We start from the raw sequence: 20,538 nt of genomic DNA, 5'->3' as shown, positions 1-20,538 counted from the left end.
CGTTTGGTTTTACTACTAGTAATGCATAATGATCGCGCTGATATTGCTGAATGGTTCCGAACGCTAAACCGGCGATGATGATGCTGAACGTCACTGGTTTAAAGTATGACGTGTCCCGTACAGAACGGAAGAATAATCTTACCAGACGGTTAGTTCCAATAAGTATAAGTTTCTCCCTGATATACAAGAGAACAAAGCGATCGAGCATCGAGTTCCCACCATCTGGGGATGATTTATTTACAAATAATATACCACAAAAAATTTACAAAATAATACTTTAGCGCGTTAAAATATTGAGCTTGATGATCATGGTACAGTACAGTATCCACTTCTCCCATTTTGTGTTTCTTCCCCCCCCCCACCCCCACCGCCCTTTAACCTAAGCACCAGAAAACAGATTCGGTACCGGTTGTGTCTGATGAATGATCAGTTTACGTTTATGATAGAATTTTCAATTTTCGAAATTATTAATTGTTTATACTGCAAGAAATGTTACGCCGGGGTAGAAATTATCTACCACACTACGTCCCTGCATCCTTGCCATTTGACTACAAATTAATACTTCGACGGTTATTCCAACTTCGCTGCCACAAAGAAGGAAACGCGAGGGCTAGAGTGAGTACTGGAAGAGGAAACAGACAGACAGCCGCAAAAGATAAAGGATTATTTTGGTGTTTTTTTGTTTGTTTGTTTGTTTTGTCTGCACTCGGAACTAAAGCACTCAAGTCGCACAGGATCTGACGGAAGGATTGTCCGCAAAACGAAATGACTATCTATTCGCTATCGCCTCTTCTCATTACTAATATCGTTCACACCCTGTTTCTTCGGCTTGATCTTAGCTTTTGCTACAATTAACAAATTTACAATTGCATGTCAAAGGCAACACGCATTATGCTTATTCACCTGCGAGATGATCAGTACACGCGCGTACACGGCCCCTATTATAATGTTAACCTTTTTTTTCTAATATAATTAAAATAAAAGGCAGCGCGATCGTACCCTGTATGAGCTGCTACCGGAATAAATCTCTACTAAACCTGTAATAAAGCATTACCTCCTGTTAAGCGCCTCTTGTAACGGCCAACGCACCTGGTCCGTTTTGTTTTGGCCCAATCGGAATGGTTTCGTTTGTGTTAGCTCTAACGACCTGCTCCCTTATACCTACATACGCACAATCACGGGAAGGAAGAAAAAAAAGGGCAAGAACGTAGCGGTTTGATCTTGTCAAGCTGGTTGCAAGAGGCCGATGATCGTACGATACACGTGCTAAGATCACCATTTGAAACGGTTCGACACAAAAGGGAAAAACAAGAGCATAAAATGGTTATGTTCATATGTTTGTTCTATGTGCAATGTTTTACTTATTCACATCTCCATTCATCTACTAAACCGGATGTCCGCTGCCATGTGGTCGAACAATCGTTTTTCAGCCACGTTTCGCTTCCTGTACCCATTTTCTTTCTACCTCTTGCATTCTCTCGCCGTCGCTTTAATGTGTGTGTGTATACCTTGATTCACTCCAAGCCCGCCATTCATGGCCGTCCCATGGCATTGTACGGCCGTTCCGGTAAACGTGGTGGCGCATTCTGTGCTGGCCGACTACAATTTAACAAAAATGGTTTTAGTTGAGGATCAGCATGAATATGAAAGCGATACATAAACGAATCACAGTACAGTAGTGCGTGTGAACGAATATATTAATTTAAAGAAAAAAAAAACATTATGTGAAGTAAGTGTTTGAAAGAAATGAAGCAGCGCGCGCATGACTAAAGAGTGTTTACAAGAACAAGAGCGTTAAAATGGACACCTGTTACTGTGAGTAAAGAATAAAGTTAATAACGACATATTACCACCATTCAACGACCTGTATAGAATGTAACCCCATCGTATTAGAAGAAGTGTGATAAAGGCGGATGGTAAGCCCAACTCCAGCGAATCGGTCCCAGCAGCACCATGTGAGTTAGCTACAAACTTAACCCTGCGACATTCCCCAAAACAAAAGCTTCACCACACAACATTATGCCTTACGAACAAAAAAAAAACAGACAAGGGACACACACGCACACATGCGGCTTTGTAAGAACAAACTTCATCCCAGCCCACATATTTCAATTCCAATTAATTATGTTATACTTTATTTTTCTCTGTCATAGAATAGATATAATATGTATAGTTCTTGTTCTGGTTTTTGTATGTTGCTCTCTTCGCTTGTGGTTGGTTTCGATTTTTCGCCATTTTGCTACTACTCACACGGCTAGTATATAGTGTTCGTCCTCGCTCTCTCTCTCTCTCTCTCTCGTTCTCTCTATCCGAACGCGCATCCTTTTACTTGTTTATTTTGCTCGTTTGCTTACTATGTGTCCTGTAATAGCATATATGTTGTTGGGTGTTTTTTTTTCTTTAGTTCTTTGTTGCGATGATGATTACATGTTGATGTTTTGTTTGCATTGTTTACTCAAGTGTGAGTGTGTGTTTGATTTGTTTTTTTTTTGTTTTTGTTTGCTTCGTTTTCGTTTTTCGATATATTTGTATATATGTATATATATATATGTAAGTAACTATCGAATCCATTCACTACTGCTCTTCAGGCGCATGTTGACGATTTTATAAGTGTTCAGTTTCGTCTGTCTGTTTTTGCTGCTTGTTTGTATTTTGAATTGTTTTTTTTTCTCTTTCTATATGATCGATTTCCTAATTAATGAATTACCGCATTACAATGCATTGAAAATGTATAGCAGCTTATAACGTTCATACACAGACCGGTTTTATACTTCATTGCATCGTTGCCATTTAACTCAACAAAATGCTCCCCCGTCAGTAAGTTGGAATAAAGGTGGCAAACAATTGATTTTTTTCAAAATGATAAATTTTTCAAACATTATTTCATTGTAGCGGATATGAACTGAGGAAGCTAGCAATTGTTGCTAAAGAACATGCAATTTAAAGTAACACTTTCCTTCAATTTATCATTTCGTCTTTAGATCGCAATACTAGGTACTTATATCCTGCAGCTTGTCTGTAAGCTGAGAAAAAGATGCTGTTTAACTTGCTTATGCGGGCACAATTTGTAAGGAGAGATAGAGAGTGAGCGAGTAACGTTATTTGCATTAATTATTGGCATAACCGCTCACATACTACTATTGTCGCAAGCAAATAATGTACAACATAGTTTGCACAACAACCGTAAAGGAATAAATAAAATCATTTCCCTACACAGATGCTGCAGATGGTAGAAGAGGAAAATAAATGCACCATGAACGGAATATATGTATAAGTAATATTCACAACAAATCTCTACACAAGCTGGAACCACACAATAGTATGATTGGTAAGGTTGTGTGTTGTTAAAATATTAGTTAACATTAAAAATCAAAACGAAAAAAACAGCACGGTGTTTCTCTCTTACAACTTGTTGTACGGTGTTAAAATAAAATATATTTATATATTTATATATAATCTGATGCCATTATCAGCATTTGGTGATGTCAATGAGTTGTTTGCAAATGTACAATAAGAAATTTGCCCATCGGTCAAACGATTTCTTTTTCAAGGAGTATTTTTTTTGGAATTCAATTCGATGTGTAATCTTTTGCATGATCAGGATATTCGTATGATGATAAATAAGCAATGGGAATTGTATATTAAATTATACTAAAATAGTTTCCTTTCATTGGGAGATTTCATGCGTATCGTCCAAATAGAATGATTGCAATGAGAAAAAACGCTCACTATCGTGTACCATCTGCCGGGCAGCGTAACAACAAATAGAATATTTTTAATTGACTTATACACATTGTAACGTTATGCAACCCCCCCGTTTTTTTACAGCATAGCTTCTCATAACTTTGCCCTTGTTTTAAAGCATCACCACAAAGACCGATGAACGTAAACTAAACAACAACAAAAATCTCATACGAAGTCAATTCGAATAAAGCGGCTTATGTGAAAGTTTGTAATGCAACATTCTTTACGATCAGTTGCATTTTGTAATAGAAGTGTTTTTTTTTTAAAAGCATAATATGCACGAATTCTTTATGTAGCTCTTGGTGGAATGTAACTTTTGTAATGAAGATAAACGAAACACAAGTCTCCACTAATCCTTAAAAAGGGTGAAGACAGAGAAAGTGCTTGGGCGGGGGGAGTGTAATGGAAAGAAAACATAAACGACTAATCCTGAAATGTATAGAACTAACGGAATATACAGTACTTTGTTTGTCTCTTTGTGTCTTTATGTTTTTCGTCCTATGCATCTTTTATGCGCGCCAACCTTTCCGTTTCTTTTTGTCGGCATTTCCGTTTCAACTACAATTGCTATCGTTCTCGGGGCTCACAGCTTCGTTTCTATAAACTTCTACAATTTTAAGCGTTTTTTTAATATTATCCGCGCACGCAAACAGTGAACAACTTTATCTTTGAACTATATTTATATATGCATGTGTGTATATATATATATATTTATATCATTTTCTGTCATATTTGTGTTGTGTTCGTTTTTCTCCTCTTCTGTTTCGTTTTCTTTTCGCGCTCTTTGTAAAGGTGTTTTTGATGCCATTTTTAAGGGTTGTTCTAGGCATATGGATGGGATGTTGCAATACCATGATCAACCCTTCTCTAAACATTGTATGTGTGTGTGTGTGTGTTCAACTGTTGGATAGTTTTTGCAGCCTTTTTGCTTACTTGCCTGATTGGCGCTAAAACATCCCCTTCGGTAGAGTGGAATGAATGCTGTTGCTCTTGTTCAGGATTAGTGGATTCTTTTACACTCAGTAGTATTTCTTACTTGGAAGGATACGCGAGCTTAATTTGCAGCCCATAGTAGAGATAGAGGTACGATATTTTATTCAACATTAAAAGAACGGATCGTAGTTGTTTTATTTTTTTTTAGGTTTGCCGTAATTACTGCAGTTTGTTTTCCTTTTTTCCCGTTAGGTCCATTTTTTTGGATTTGTTTTATAACATATGAAACATTTGTCTTTGTTCGATAGATTACTGTGGGATAGTGTTGTAGGTTTTTTTTTGTTGCTTCTCTCTTTTTGTTATCTTACTTTTGTTTTCAACTGAATGTTTGCGCTTCTTACCTTCCAAGGAAGGTTGTTCTTTTTCTTTTACTTTTACGTTTTGTTGGTATATGGATTCAATGCATTTTAAAACTAGACACACAAAGACACTAAAGCGTTCAAACACACAATCAACACATCAACATGTTTGTTTTTTTTTTGCTGCTATCATGTCGGTGCAGAGTGCAGAGTGTGTGGTTTTCATCATTTAGATGGTATAACCCTTCCAAGGGTTGGTGCACATGTGTGTGCGCGTGTGTGGTGTGGTTTGCCGAACTGGTACTACTGTTAGCTTCTTATATTTCTGTGTTTTAATTCACCATTTTTTCCTCTCTTTCTCTTTATTTATATTTTAATAATACATGTATTTTCAATTCGGAATGAGACCGTGTGTTCCGGTTTGCTTTTCATTCTGATACGTATCCGTGATACCAACTTCGCATTATTTATAATAAACCAGAATCTATTAAACTACCTTCACTTGAGTATGCGGCTTTCCAGGAGTTGCAGGATTAGTTGGATTTCACCGTCAACAACAAAATCCCCCTTTCATAACAACGTAAGTAACAACACACCGGTGGGAAAACCGATTGGAATTGGGACACATGCACAGAATAGGGAGGAAGGGCGGGATGGATTAAACGGTAGCAATGGTTTAGATGTTGATGCAGATGCATATGCGTTCGCGTGAAATACAACCAACATGGCGGCAAAGGAGCAATTTGAAACATGTTTCTACACATTCTTTTAAGTCCTTAGCGCATGGTTTGCACCTTTCCTTCACCACAAACAAAACCCCGGCCACACGATACTGACATTATAATTAGCACGGTTAGGATGTGAAATGCACGGAACAGCGGAAGCGGAATACTTTACTTGAACTTCGAGGCGAACACATTCGACAGTTCGTTCATGGCGGCATTGGTGACGGCCTGGCCAACCTGCTGGTTGATCTGTTGCCTGGTGCTGGCCGGAAGCATCTGTGCCATGCCCGCAGCGGAACCACCCGGACGCCTGGCGATGTGTGAGCGGGTGTAGTAATGAGAGTGCAATGCGTTTTCATCACCGTGCGGCGTTGCGTGCCCAGAAAACACATTCGATGGGAAGATGGGAAAATTAAGCATTAACGTACATATTCGTATCAACACGTTCATATCCATTGCCTATGGTTCACTATTTGCCTCCAAGAGAAGAGATTCGACTATTGTTTAAGTTTTTAAATATAATTACAACACATTATGCGTAGTGTGCACCGTTCCGCTACTGTCCTAATTGCTTTGCGATTGATTCGTGTTACGCACCACTCGCCAACTTCCTAACACATACACTGGGCGATGAAAACTAACTAACTAACGGGCTTACTCTACACTTTTTTTTGTAAATACCGAAACTCTAACGGTTGAAAAAATGCAAATACACCAGGAATAATCCGAACGTAATGAAACGTATCTGTCTAGAAAAACAAATAAGGCACAACAAAACACCATTTAACATGCCTGTGTATCAGTGCAAATAAATATTTGGGAAAAAGTTTAACCAAAACTGTCGGAAACATTCGCTGATGCTACTAGCAAAATACCTTTTTTCTTCGTCCAATAACAGACTATTTTTACAATACACATCACCGTCAATGATGTTCGCTTAGCATTATCAACTCTTTTTAATCGTAACGAGTGTATGTTTAATGTTTTACTCTTTTTAATCAACGTTTCATTACCATAAATTGTCATTTTGTTACTCGCATACTTGCGTTTGCTTGCAGTGTAATTAATATCATTCTCTTTCTGTAAACATGAACTATAGGGTTGTCAAAATTTTACTCGTTTAGAATCGAAACTTCTACACCTTTCGCTTTACTGTTCCGCCAATCGGTTTCTGCACAAGTGGCAGTCTGCTCTACAAGTTAACGAACCATTGTTTTGTTCATTGGTTGTATGTGGGTTTATGTATGTATAGTATTTATATCTCTACAGAAATTGCATATTGCATACGAGCAGATTTGCTTGCTTTTCGCGTGTTGTTTTGGTTTGTTTGTTATGCTCGCTATACTTAGTTAGTTTTTAACGCCGCCTGTAAAAGTTAGGTTTGGAGGGTGTTAATAAAACAGACATAGACAACAACCAACATTATTGCATGAAATAACAATCGTTATTCGTAAAGGAAAGGCAACAATAGAGGGAAAAAAACAAAAGCGACCAAAAATATTTAAGGTTTTATGCAAAACGGAACGTACAAAAAAAGCAAAACAGGAACAACATTTTAAAGCATGATAACTAACACTAGAACTATCGTCATTTGTCTTCTTGCCATTAGGTCATTAGGTAATTTTTGGTGAAATCTTTTCACCTCTTATCTTTTTATTCTAATCGTAATAATTTTCAGAGTTAAAAAAAAGTTTTAAAGTACTTAATGCTTGACTCACATGTCTATTAACATTTCAAAATGTTTAAGAAAGTAAAGACCGATTAAAACCGCTTCGAAAGTTTGATAGTTCTAATGTTAATTATTAAGCATAGATAAAGTAAACTATTACGACAATACCCACAGCTAAACAGCACAAAGCTCAAATGTATTAGAAAAAATACAGCACACTTTTGATTGCATGTTTGCTTAAAACTATTACATTAAATTCTTGAATTTATATTGCATAATTTTTTTCCTTCAATTCAATAAAAAATGCTCAAAAAATGTTTACGAAACTTCTTTTAGAAATGGATTAAAAGTATGGAAACAAGCAATTAAATAGGTTAAAGAAAAAGGATGAATCGGTAATACTCACGATGGAATCAAAGGAGCTGGTAGCGCTTGTCCTCCTGGACGTCCACCAGGTAGAGGCGGAGCGGCTCCACCGCCCGGCCGGTTCGGTATTGCCGGAGCCGGCCGTGCACTAGCGGGTGCGGGTGGTGGTCCCCGGCCAGCCGGAGCTCCCATCGAACCAAGCGAACCCTACAAATTGATCAGCAAAGAAAACATAGGTTAAATTTTCCCTCTAGGAAAAGGCAAAGGCAATGTTGAGAACAGCGAGCCATTTACCTGTTGCTGTGGTGCTGCTTTACGCGGACCACCCGGGCTCGGTGGTGACAGCCGCGGATTGTCAAGGCCGCTCGACAGCCAATCATTTTTCACCGGCGGTGGTACGGGTGTTGAAAAGGTAGCCATTGAAACGTCACCTGCGTTTAAGCAAACAAGAAAAGTAGATTAGCTTCGCAGGTCAGCTTACGAGCACATTCCAAATACTAACCAATAATGCGTAGCGCTTCCTTGCAGGCGTGATACATTCGCAACATTTCTTCTCGCTTTTGTGCTTCATCTGCGCTTTCCTCCATCATTGAAGCCTGTTATGTTTTAAAGCGAATTAAACTCATGTTTTGCAAATTATGCACGAAGGGTTGTTCTACTGTTCAATTCATACCTGATCTCCGGTGGCGTACAAATGCGCCAACAGCTCACCGTTGATGAAATCCTTGGTATTGTTAATGATGAGCATCATGATAGCTTTCGGAACCATGTCGCGTGTAGTTTTTGTTACGATGCGCATATATGACTCAACGAGATTGCGTATCGTCTCAACCTGTCGTTCCAGCTGTGGATCAAGGGACTGTCCAGTTGGGCCACTTTCACTGCTCTCCTATGAATAAGTAGACATTTGCGCGTCAAGCCATATATTTGCAAGAACATGTTCTCCAAAACCATAGCCAATCTTAAGCATAAGTTGATTTTTTTTTAATTAGTGATAAAATTAAAGTAAAGCATAAGACCCACACAAACACGCACACACCTGCGGATCAGCACACACTGACCCAAAAGCAAACATATGGCAATTCATTTGAGGTTTAGCTTAAGTAACAAAATTTAACGACCAGTCCAAAAGAATAGTCAATAATCCTGGCAGTTCACCTCAGGGTCAAGAACGATAGCAGTTGTGGATGTTAAACAAAAAAAAACCTTATGAAAAATTGATTAAAATGTCCTAATTTTAATCGCCAAATTCGGAAAAGATATTGTAATTTCAGGAACGATAAACTTATCATCAATACGTATCATGAACGTAATACATCATGAATATTAGTACTTTGTACCCAATATATTACAATGTAAAGAAATGTTCATATACAAACTGTGAGATATTTCCTACCATTTTCCACAAAGTTAGTAAAACAAATGAAAGCATTTTATGTACGCAATCCTACGAGTGTTTTAGCTGATAGGGTCCTCATATTAAGTGAATTGATATTAAAGGAGCACTCCACAAGAAAAGGGAAACACGTTTCATTTATACGTTACTGCGTACTTCATCGTTTGTCTTATTAACATTATCTACCAGAGATTGCTGATTTGAAAGCAATTTCTGAAACGAACCAAATATGAAAAGGAACGGAGCGATCATTCATTAATACAAAAAAAAACAATCAGGAATTAAATACCAGGTATCGGAGACCCGCGAAGCGATACGGACAAACCCGTGTGCAAACTTTTAGGCAAAGTGTAGGATTAGATGTGACTGATTGATAGCGGAGGAAATGTTTCATTTTTGTATATACGAGGACATATTACTATTACTGATCCGATTTGGTTCTACACGGAAAGAGGAATAGAAGCCTACTAACGGGAAGTGTAGACTTCGGTAAAAAAAAAATATATTAAAATAGTGTTCAAACCAACCTCCGTTTCCGACTGCGATGAGCAAGAATGGTGCAACGTGAGAGAAAGATAAGAAGTTTAATAGATATCAGTATTAAAATCGGAGTTAGATTTGAAAAGCATCCGACGGCTTTCACTCTTCTCGATCGCGAGTGTTTCGTACAACGGCATGTTGTTTTGATTCATGTGTTAACGAAGTTACTTTAACTCCACTGATATTACGCTTTACAATAACCACAAAAACTCACCTCTTCTCCGTTGGCGGGTGTATCCTTCTCCGGGTATACACCGGCACGTAGGAAGGATGCTTTCCATGAATCCACATCGTCAGTACTTTCGCAAGACAGTTCCAATTGTTTGTAATCCTTTGGGGGCAATTTTGGAAATATTAATATCGGTTCGGTTTTTAAATCATTGTACCAACATAAGCATTTGCAGGCCATACCTTGTAAACGTTACGTCCATCGGGATTGAAGAGACCGAATGTGTGTCGCCGGGACATGAAACCTTGCTCAATGTCACGCAGCTTCAGTCCGTCTAGGGGTAGCATGAACTTCTTCTCCTTCTCATCTTCATCCTTGAACCACGAAATGCTCTCGGACGTCAACACGAACCAGTACGGTCTCGAGCCACCCTTCATGATGCCAAGGTTTTGAATGCACATGTGTCCTTTGCGGATAACTTGCGAGCCGAGGTTACGTGTGCCAGTCTTGACAGCATTTTCAGTTTTGCTTTGAGCGCTAGAAGAAGAAAAAATACCATTTATTTAAATAGTTGTAATTTCAATCGTAAGGGGAAACATTTACTTTGCGAAGCCAATGAAATCTTCGTGGTTGGTGTTCATGTAGGCCAGCTCATAGTCGATCAGTAGCATCATCTGCTCTTTGGACTTTTGTTCGCACTGGCGAATATGCGTGGTAATGATGCGTTCCGTTTCGTCACGCAAACGCGGATAGCGAGCCATCTGTTGAGAAGCAAAAATCGAAAGGATGACAATCTAGAGAAAACACCGTTGAATAATAAAAAAAACTCCCACCGTACCTTATCCGTACAAATTCTCACAACATTGGACAGCTCCAAAACGGTCAAATCGACACACTTTAGGATCGGTTCCTTGAGTTGCGAAATCTGTTTCTTGACGATCGCTTCGAACGCCATGTCGGGCGTGAACAAACCGACACGAATACCGTGAATGTTGCGAATGGCGAACGAAATCTCACGCCTCAGTTCCTTCTCATCGCAGGACATCTTGACGATCTCGAAACGCAACCGTTCGTGGAAAATTCGGTTAATCTTCGCACCGCCCGAAAGTTCGTTCGTGTTGACTAGCGCCGAACCGGAACCTTCAATTGTGCGCTCAAAATCGGACTGTAGCTGCTGGATCATTCTGCGCACGGGAACGAAAAATAGCAAATGATTAAAAATCACGATAAGTTCTTTCCTCCTTTCATGCTTAACACTTACTGCAGCATAGCCTTCGTTTTGATGCTAGGATCATCCGGGCGAAAATGTTTGTATTGATCAACATCCTTCTCCAGTGTGAGCATTTGCTTCTGCAGTCGGTCACGCAACGCCGGCAGCGTATCGCGGATATGATTCGTTAGCTGTTGATTGAGCACCTTCTGCAGGTACGGCGTACCGAGCCGATCGGCAATGTGCCGATAGCTCGGGTGGCTCAGGAAGAACTTGCGCTCGGCGGCCAGCGCAGCGTGAATGTCCTTCCTTCCTTCGATATCCTTCTGCGAACGGTTCACTACGCCAATGTAGCCACGGCGCAACGGTAGCAGCTTGTTTTCGAGAATGTCGCGCGCATCGGTGCCCTCGTCCATTAGATCCAGCTTGGTAATGACACCGATCGTTCGTACACCCTGCGGATCGACCTCTTTGGCCAGCTTTAGGGCATCGCTGTTAGCCAAATCCGTGTTGGCAGGCGTGACAGCCAAAATAAGGCAAGTTTCCTTACGAATGAACTGAAATATCATGCCTTTGATCTGGTTCTCGATATCGGCCGGTTGATCCCCGATCGGAACCTTGGTCAAACCGGGCAAATCAATCAGCGTCAAGTTGAGTACTGTGAGAAAGAAACAAAAAGGCGAAATGCTTAAATTATTAAACCGTCCACAACTTTCCTCTAGTGTGTCTTCTTACCATGCGGTGAGTACACTCGAAGATTAATCGGTATGTTCGAGATGCCCTTATTGCTGCCTGTAATACGATCGGTTTCAGCCTCGATCTCCTGTCGAATCTCTTCAAAGTTGGCATACTTTTTACCCTTCTGATGAAGGAACTCTCCAAATTCTGTGGAATACATTTGTGGACATGATTAATTTTTTGTTCCTCTCTCTTAGCTTCTCTTCTAAAAATTCATTAAACTTCAACTTACCCACAGTTCCATTGATAAGCTGTAAAATCAATGGACGTCGCGTTACAATGCCAGATCCTCGGGGAAGAAAATCTCTAAAATAAAATAAACAAATAAAGAATAAGTAAAGCATAGATACGGCACATAGTTTTCTTTTTTTTTTACGTTTCGCAAGAGATTGTTCAAATGGGCCCCCAAAAATCTGAAATACTGTTATCGTTTCTTCTTATGTAATTGTATGTCTAGAAGAAGGAATATTTTACAAAATCGATTAGTACAGCTTGTAAAATGATTATGGAAGCACAAACGGAACACAAGCCATTTATAAACAATCGTTCTACACACAGACCTTGGTTTATTACACACCCTTGCTCCAGCTGTAGAGAGCACAGTGTCTTTCATTGTACGAACGTTTATATCGCATCGAAGGGTTTTTATCTTTACCGAAAGGCATCAAGTAATCATTATGGACTTCCTGCATGTAATGTAGCAGTGAAAACACACAACCATTGATGGAGCCCCGTCGCCATCATAAGCCATAATGGGTAGGGATGATGCTAAATGATTCGTCATTCGTTACTTTGCTCTAAACAGGCACGATTGTTCTAGCATCCTCGCAAAGCTGTTCGAAAGGACATACGAGGGAAGGATCGTTGCATACTGTCAACGGTCCGCTCTTCCCGTTATCGTGGATATTATGTAATTTTTTCCTCTCGTGAGCATTCTTTCACCATCGCACCATCGTAAAGGACGAAACAGGCGGAAGTGTTTGTAGATACACGTGTAAAATATATGCACATGTGTTAGTTAGTGTGTATGGAAGTGTGCTGGCATGTGTTTAGTACGCATTCTGATGGCTGGAACTAGAGAAAGCTTTAATACGAAACCCAACGGGAAGGAAAGGGATGAACACGAGTTTAGATTCTACGTTTGTAGAAAACATTCCAACGGAATTTGGGGATAAAAATGTATCCTGACAAACAATAATTGAACCAGCAAAACATGCGTGACATCATTCGCAAAGGGTAAAAGTTTTGAGCAAATGAAAAAAATGTAAATATTTTCACCACTAAAATCATGTTCCACATGCTGCCTTGCGCACACTTACTATTTAGGGAATGTCTCTCTTGTTTTGTGAACGAATATTTGCTCAGATGTTTTGCTTCAGCACGGTATATGCTTTTGCATCTGTGGCATGTTGTGTTGGTAGGAGGTCATCTCAGTGCACAATGCACGATTATGAGAAATACCATAACTTTAGAGGAATGCTCTCTCCATATATTTTATACTGTTAATAAGTCAAATGAACCATAACGTTAGATAAGGATACAGAGGATCTTCCGATCTGCGGCACAGTAAATTCTACGAAATATTTGGCCCTATCAAATCGGACCAAAAGCTGTACCAGAGAGTGTACAAAGGTGTCCCCCGATAAAGGTCCGCTCTATTATCGATTATTTCCCAACTCTGATAGTCTCCAACGCGCACTGTGACACCGCAAGAAGAGACCAGAAGCCCAACGGTGGTTCAGCACACAAATTGCTGGGATCTAACCGAGCGCGCTCTTTCGCGAAGAAGGTTCCTCGCTATCTTGTTCTCGCTCGTCTTATCACGCGCATTCGCTCTCTCCATCTCATTCACTCCGTCTCTCACTGCTTGCTATCCTGGTTGTACGCGAATCGTACGCGGTCGGTCATCCCGTTCGCTCGTATTGTTTCAGTGCGTGTACATACACACAGTACGCTACGATCACACGGCTCCCCAATCTCATCCTATTCAAAAAAATGTTCCACCCCCTGTACGCGCGCACACACACACACACCCGAATAGGGGAGACCGAAATTCCAGCCAACGCATTTGGGGTGGAATAGGTGAATCATGTTTTTTTAAATGATTCCTCCACCTTCGTTCCGATGACACTTCCGTCAGTTTGAAGCTGTATGTACTTTCTGAATTGAGAAGTAATTGAAGAAATTCTCCCATGTTACTTTCGTTGCACTGGGAGGGATTATGGAACAGTGATCCCTTTCCACAATGGGAAGGATGTTACGCAAAAGGAAAAACAAGGAAACCCTTTTCGGTTTGCGTTGTTCAACACCGTTGACAGCTAGATGAGATGAAGGTGGTGGTATATTTGGATGAGTAATGAATGACAAAAGCATCACCTTCCCGATACGCCTTTCGTCTATTTGCTTGAACTGACCTGCCGACAAAGTTTTCCAGCACGGAAGATTTTCCTGCTGACTGGCCGCCAACCACCGCAATCTGTGGCAGGTCAAGCTGCATGTGCACCCCCATCTGCGTGAATGCATCCTGCAGCTTGTTCACAATCGGAATTAGTGACTCCATTGTGGTGGACTGTCTTGTTGATGAGCTGTGTTCACTTGTTTTGTTCCTGGCAAGCTAGAACCAAACGCCACCTTGCGCTTTGTTCCGTCGTATCTGCCCTTCCTACGTTAGTCACACACAACACACACTAATGCTCTCCTTGCGCTGCACACCACAGGGGTCGACAAATCCGAGCATCCACTGAAAACAGCCACCAACTTTCACGTAATTGATTGCCACTACCGACAACAGTAACGCACGCACGCACGCACAGTACTTAATATGCTTCTGCTTGTATTGTTCACAGCATTAAATCTTCGATTCGCCTTCGGTCGTTCTGCACTGTCTGGCTGTGTTGAAGTGGCGGCTGGATAAAAAGGGGTTTCTTTTTATCTTGCAAGCTTTTTGCACCGTTCGGTTTGTAACTTCGTATGCGACCGTGTGAACCGTACGAAATGCACTACATCATTGCGCGAATGCAATCGGAATCACGGACACACAGCGGACACAGCGAACAGAGCTTTTCCTTCCTTGTCCGAGGTGAAAAACTCAATTTTTCCTGCCTTCGATCGATTGATTGCGCAGAGTTTCTTTTTCTTTGCTCTTTCCTTCCACGGTTTGACAGTTTCCAAGATGAGTGTATAGCAGATGTGATATCGCTTGTTTCATACGACTTTTTAAAATCTAAATTTCGCGCATAAAATTATTGGTTAGTTAATTCATTTATACTATATTACATACTTGTGTTTTATGTTTTCTTCAAACGGTTTAAATTTAAGTACCATGTCGTGAACCACAAAAATACAACACCATCAACCTTATGGTCAACCTTGCTGTATTCATCTTGATGCCAATTCTTTCTTGACAGCAGATGTCATCAGAAGAAGAGAAGGGGTGACTCGCATTGTGTTGTTTCTGCACAGAAGTTGGCCCCCGTATCATCGTAGCGATAAACCCTTCAAAACGGTCAGCAAACTACCCCCCTCCGTATCAAGTATTTCGCCAACACGGAGCCATGGCTTCGGAACTGGACCAGTGGATAGAGATCGCAAAGCAGTGCAAATATCTGCCGGAAAATGATCTCAAAAAGCTGTGCGATATCGTATGCGAGCTACTGATGGAGGAATCAAACGTGCAGCCCGTCAGCACACCCGTCACCGTTTGCGGCGATATTCATGGACAGGTACGTTTCACGCATTTCGTCCAAATGCGTATATATTTAGATGAATCACGCGTCACCGTCGTTCGGTGCGAGGGTGATAAGAATAAATGCCCGCACTTGTCGTGCCCAACCCAGTGTCAACCGCCACATGCCGTATGTGGTGGATGATATTTATCGTTCTACCGGGCAGCACAGGTCTATTTTCATTTCCTCATCCACTTACCACTTGCGTCTTTCCCGTTTTACGTGTCTAGTTCTACGATCTAGAGGAATTGTTCCGCACCGGTGGCCATGTACCAGACACGAATTACATCTTTATGGGAGATTTCGTTGACCGAGGATATTACAGTCTGGAAACGTTTACGCGTTTGCTTACGTTGAAGGTAAGTGTATGGAGAGCAAAAGAATACCTTGACAGACATGTTCTAACCTGTGCCTTCTGTATTGTGTTCCACTATCAGGCACGGTATCCGAACAAAATTACGCTGCTACGAGGGAACCACGAATCACGCCAAATCACCAAAGTGTACGGTTTTTATGATGAATGTTACACGAAGTATGGTAACGCTAGTCCGTGGAAATATTGTTGTAGAGTGTTTGATCTTCTTACAATAGCGGCGGTAAGTTAAATTATCAACCGTATACGTACCAACACCGATAATGAATGCGGTTTCTTTAACGCCTTTTCAGATAATTGATAATGAAGTGCTCTGCGTTCATGGTGGCCTTAGCCCAGAGATCAAAACGCTCGATCAGATTCGAACCATTAACCGCGATCAGGAGATACCGCACAAGGGCGCGTTCTGTGATCTGGTTTGGTCCGATCCGGACGACATAGACACCTGGGCGGAAAGTCCACGTGGTGCTGGCTGGCTGTTTGGGTCGCTTGTGACGAGTGATTTCGTTGAAATCAATAACCTGAGCCAAATTTGCCGGGCACATCAGCTGGTTCACGAGGGCATCAATTACCAATTCAATCGCACACTGGTGACGGTATGGTCGGCACCAAACTACTGCTACCGCTGCGGTAACGTTGCCTCAATACTAGACTTTACGGATATCAGCGACCCGCAGGTGAAAATATTTAAAGCCGTCCCGAACGAAGAGCGCGTCATACCAAGCCAGCGCATTACGCCTTATTTCTTGTAAATACGGGATGATATCCTGCTGCCCCCGGAACCTTCGGTGAACATTTTTTTTTCTATGAAACCGAAGCTTCACGCATTACTCTTCAGTTATTAACGTATTTTGCACAATAAAAATATCAAACTTCCTAGAAGCGAAACGACAGTGACATTTAACACGTAAAACTTTGCCTTTGTTTCTTTTCACTACCCCTCGATGACTTGAGCGAATTGTTTAAATAGTGAAGAATATATAATTGTGGCAGGTTGCCTTACTTTCATTTATTCTTTGACCATAATCTATTCCGACGTGTACTACCCAATTCACTCATTCATCATCTATTCATGAACATTCCACTACGCTGTACCTTGTGGATCCGTTCAAAATAGTATCCGAGTATGGATGTGAGCTGTACCTTGTCTTATGATATATTGTACATTTATATATATACTTCCTACAGGGGAAATGCATTATCCCGAAAAGCAATAATCCATCAGATTCAAGCGACGGTTGATTGCATTCACTTGAAACGTTTCTGCTGCCTTAGCCGATAAATGTCGTTAGCCGGTGGGGCAGGTGCCACCGCCTCATCGTCACTGTCCTCTCCACCCGGCGCCATGCGACGTCGCTTAAGGCCACCTTCACTAGCGTAGGTACTATCGTCCACGATCCAGTGGACAGATTTTGCTAGCTCAAACAATCTCGAATCAACAGTGCTATCGCTCGGCGGTGGTGGAACTATAAAGTGATTGTGAAGCAAAAGAGTTACACTAAAACCATCGTAAATAATTTTTAAATAATACATACCCTCAGGAAGCTGTATACGATTGAACACTTCTATTAGCTTATCGACGGCTACGAACGGTCCCTGGAAGCTTACAGGTGGTGGCAAAATAGCGCACAATGCGGCCAATGCTGCCGGCTGAGGAAATGTACCGCCCGGCATCGGATGTTCTCCCGGGAATGCATTCGGCTTCGGTTTGTACGGTATCATCTGCGTAAAATCGTGCCGTGCCGTCTGCTGTGGCTGCTCCGGTTGCTCTGGAACGGGAGCAGCTGGTGGTTTTACACCAGTCACACTGAGCATCCCCCGCGTTTCGCTGTACCCGATCGATTTCAGCTCGGACGGTGAACACGGATAGAGATCAAGAAACTTGTACCGATCGACAAGCTGGGCGGTTTCTTTGCCCTCGAACTCTTTAAGCTTCTCCAGCACGGCACTACGGCGACGTTCGACCTTCACGATACTGGACAGATCGCCGATGTTTGACTCAAATTCAAGGAATCGATTCCACACTTCAACGGACAGCTGCGGCGTTAGTCCTCCGGACGAGAGCACTCTTTCGAACAGCACACGGGTATTGTTATCCTCTAGCAAAGGGCAAAAATAGCTATTGAAATTTGCAGCTAACATCTTTACCATACGTACCATTCAGATGCGACAAATAGTCAATATAACACATGACGTATTCGGGACTTCCTCCGAACCGTTTCAACCCGAGCTCGAATATACGGAAGGCAATATCCTTGTCCTTGCTGCAGTAGTATTCCATGAGTGCGGCAGCAACAAACACATGATAGGTGGAGCGTACGTCTTCGCGTGCCTTTTTGAAAACGGCTCTGGCCGATTTAATTCCTTCCGCCCGACGAGCAAATTTCATATACTGAATGTAAGCCTGCGTTTGTGGGGGGAGAAACGAACTATCAGTATGATAGCAAATATAAACCACCTCTTGCGTGGAATGTTACGCACAAGTGTTGGATCGATGTCGTTAATAGCGAGAAACTTGTTATACATCTGGTGTACTTTATCATATTTCAAGCGTCCTTCTTCGAAATCGGCATACGCAAAGTAGAGCAACGCATTCCTACTTAGCACCGAATTAATTGCACGCTCAAGAATGTTTGCCGCTTCGTCACTGAATACCTTGGCCGCATTGAGATCCTACGGCGATAGACAAATACATAAAACGTTACTAAAACCCTAAGATCGCTTCTTTGGCTCACGCGACACGAACGCACGTACCCCTTTTTCGACAAGCAGCTTCGAGCTTTGATCGAGATACTGGGCCGCCTGATGCCAGACGGCAGGATGATGGGTGAGCACTAGCAAGCACTGCTCGATCGCAAACATTACGCGGCGTGTTACGAGTGCATTATCTTCACTGCGCAGTGGATTTGATTTCTCGAACGCAATGTACTTCTTCCATAGTTCAACCTGTGGGAGAGAAAATATCACAGAAGGATCATTACATCTTGTTATGCTCTGCACAATACAGAATCACCATCACGCACCTGCTTAATTTCTTCCTTTGTAACTGTAGGCGGTACGGCTGGCAAGTTGCGATTCAGTCCTTTCGTTACGATTTCCAGCTCTTTCGCAACACGCCGCGCGTTCATGTAATCTCTCGAACGCTCCACGCTCATTTTTTCCGATATAATCGGATTGATGTTTTGCTCAAACGCGATATAATCCTTCCACAGGTGCTCGATCCCAATGATTGGTGTGATGACCGCTCGCTGGTAAACTTTCCGCACGGCAGTTATCTTCTGGTTTTCCGCATAGCTGCCCACAGCGTCCACGCTCTTCAGGAACATTATGTAGTCGGTCCAGATTGAGAACGAGTGTAGATCCATGCCGATTTTTTCCAAAGCAAAATCGTATGCCTGAGCCATCTTTTCTCTAGCAAAAGAGGAAATTATCATTGGGCGCTTTGTAAGTTATCCTAATAGTGTGCGCTTACTTGTGAGTACTCAATCCCGCCTTCGTTTCCTTCACGTACGTCAGGTATAGCTTCCACAGATCTATGTTCAGGATTTTTACCAAACAGCGCTGAAACAACTTCTCCACACGCTCATAATTGCGGTACTTCATCTCTTGCTCGATGTATACCTTCCAGTACCGAGCAGTCGTCGGGAACACGCTGACCAGTGATTCGTACAACGATCGTACCTAAAAAACAAAGCGTTTCAATCTCGGTTTCCGCAGGTTGTGCATTTAGTTTTACGTTTGTAGGCATTATGCATACCTCGTTAACATGCCGGCTTTGCCCCTCTCGAACCAGCAGTGACCATGACTCGACATCGAACGGTCGAACTTCGACTGTTTGCTGTGCGCGTACTAATCTTTCGTGTCCCCATTCCTGGCAGTGGGATAGAGGTATTGTTAGGCGATACATGCTACGTTATTTAAATTCCAAATTATCACGCTCGACTTACTATATCAAACTTTAGTTGCTCCTTCAGTTGTTGTGTCATTTTCCGGCTTGATTTTGAACAGTATAATTTACTATCGCTTACAGGAACTAATGCAGTGAACCAAACGCACGCGGTCCAGAATGCGTTATCTAGAATTGCAATACACTACAGTAACAAATATAGCTAGAGAAATTGCAAATTGAAAGCTACAATAAACAAAGTTTTGGTAAAAGAAAATGCCACTCGCGGAGCTGTTTGCCGATGTCAAAGCGTTTGACGCCTATAAACAAAGTGCGTACGAAAAAGGTGCGCCCATTGGCGAGTTGCAAACAATGCACCGACCATTTTTGACAGTTGCGTGTAAACCATATGATCATAAAAAAATAAAAACAGTTGAATGACTACAGAGAAAAATTTAATAAAATAAAACTTTCGATCTTTCAATTTTATTTAACTGAATTCTAGATTTCTGTTATTCATACGAGTAGCAAATATAAATGCAAAATTTTGCAAACACCGAGATCATAAATACTTAGATCGCGATCACGAGCAAGACTGCATAATTTAGTTTGCAGCGAGATGTCGGATTAAAACAGATTGCAAAATAAAAAGTCTGGGGGTCACTGTGGTTTCCGACGAATGCAATGTCGATGTCTCTTATTTCT

At 41.5% G+C, this 20,538-nt stretch overlaps 4 protein-coding genes across 6 annotated transcripts in view; 2 read left to right on the top strand and 2 right to left on the bottom strand.

Annotated features, from left to right (window-relative positions):
- Positions 1-20,538, top strand: part of LOC125762387 (neurogenic locus notch homolog protein 1-like) — a 169,927-nt gene that overhangs the window by 110,732 nt on the left and 38,657 nt on the right. The gene's annotated exons all lie outside the window — the stretch shown is intronic.
- On the bottom strand, positions 208-15,023 carry LOC125762380 (dynamin). 3 transcript variants are annotated; one of them, XM_049424404.1, is made up of 16 exons: positions 14,264-15,023; positions 12,082-12,155; positions 11,847-11,996; positions 11,163-11,769; positions 10,740-11,085; positions 10,505-10,662; positions 10,144-10,438; positions 9,947-10,063; positions 9,720-9,731; positions 9,349-9,405; positions 8,470-8,685; positions 8,299-8,392; positions 8,091-8,227; positions 7,837-8,003; positions 5,934-6,071; positions 208-1,599 (listed from the first exon to the last, which is right to left on the bottom strand). In XM_049424404.1, exons 1-16 carry the CDS (start codon positions 14,407-14,409, stop codon positions 1,533-1,535), a joined length of 2,781 nt encoding a protein of 926 aa, XP_049280361.1. In that variant the 5' UTR covers positions 14,410-15,023; the 3' UTR covers positions 208-1,532. The 3 variants fall into 3 exon arrangements, with proteins under 3 accessions (XP_049280361.1, XP_049280362.1, XP_049280363.1); XM_049424405.1 differs by lacking the exons at positions 9,349-9,405; positions 9,720-9,731 and having other exon boundaries at positions 14,264-15,022; XM_049424406.1 differs by lacking the exons at positions 208-1,599; positions 9,720-9,731 and having other exon boundaries at positions 2,875-6,071.
- LOC125762394 (serine/threonine-protein phosphatase 6 catalytic subunit) lies at positions 15,247-16,860 on the top strand. The gene is made up of 4 exons (XM_049424426.1): positions 15,247-15,571; positions 15,805-15,933; positions 16,012-16,170; positions 16,241-16,860. Exons 1-4 carry the CDS (start codon positions 15,404-15,406, stop codon positions 16,697-16,699), a joined length of 915 nt encoding a protein of 304 aa, XP_049280383.1. The 5' UTR covers positions 15,247-15,403; the 3' UTR covers positions 16,700-16,860.
- LOC125762383 (protein suppressor of forked) lies at positions 16,927-20,167 on the bottom strand. The gene is made up of 9 exons (XM_049424410.1): positions 19,895-20,167; positions 19,705-19,818; positions 19,420-19,628; positions 18,971-19,358; positions 18,702-18,893; positions 18,429-18,620; positions 18,105-18,351; positions 17,483-18,046; positions 16,927-17,413 (listed from the first exon to the last, which is right to left on the bottom strand). Exons 1-9 carry the CDS (start codon positions 19,931-19,933, stop codon positions 17,196-17,198), a joined length of 2,163 nt encoding a protein of 720 aa, XP_049280367.1. The 5' UTR covers positions 19,934-20,167; the 3' UTR covers positions 16,927-17,195.

Source organism: Anopheles funestus, chromosome 2RL (genome assembly GCF_943734845.2).
Source record: "Anopheles funestus chromosome 2RL, idAnoFuneDA-416_04, whole genome shotgun sequence".
Lineage (NCBI taxonomy): Eukaryota > Metazoa > Arthropoda > Insecta > Diptera > Culicidae > Anopheles > Anopheles funestus.
This window is presented reverse-complemented; position numbering and strand designations above follow the sequence as displayed.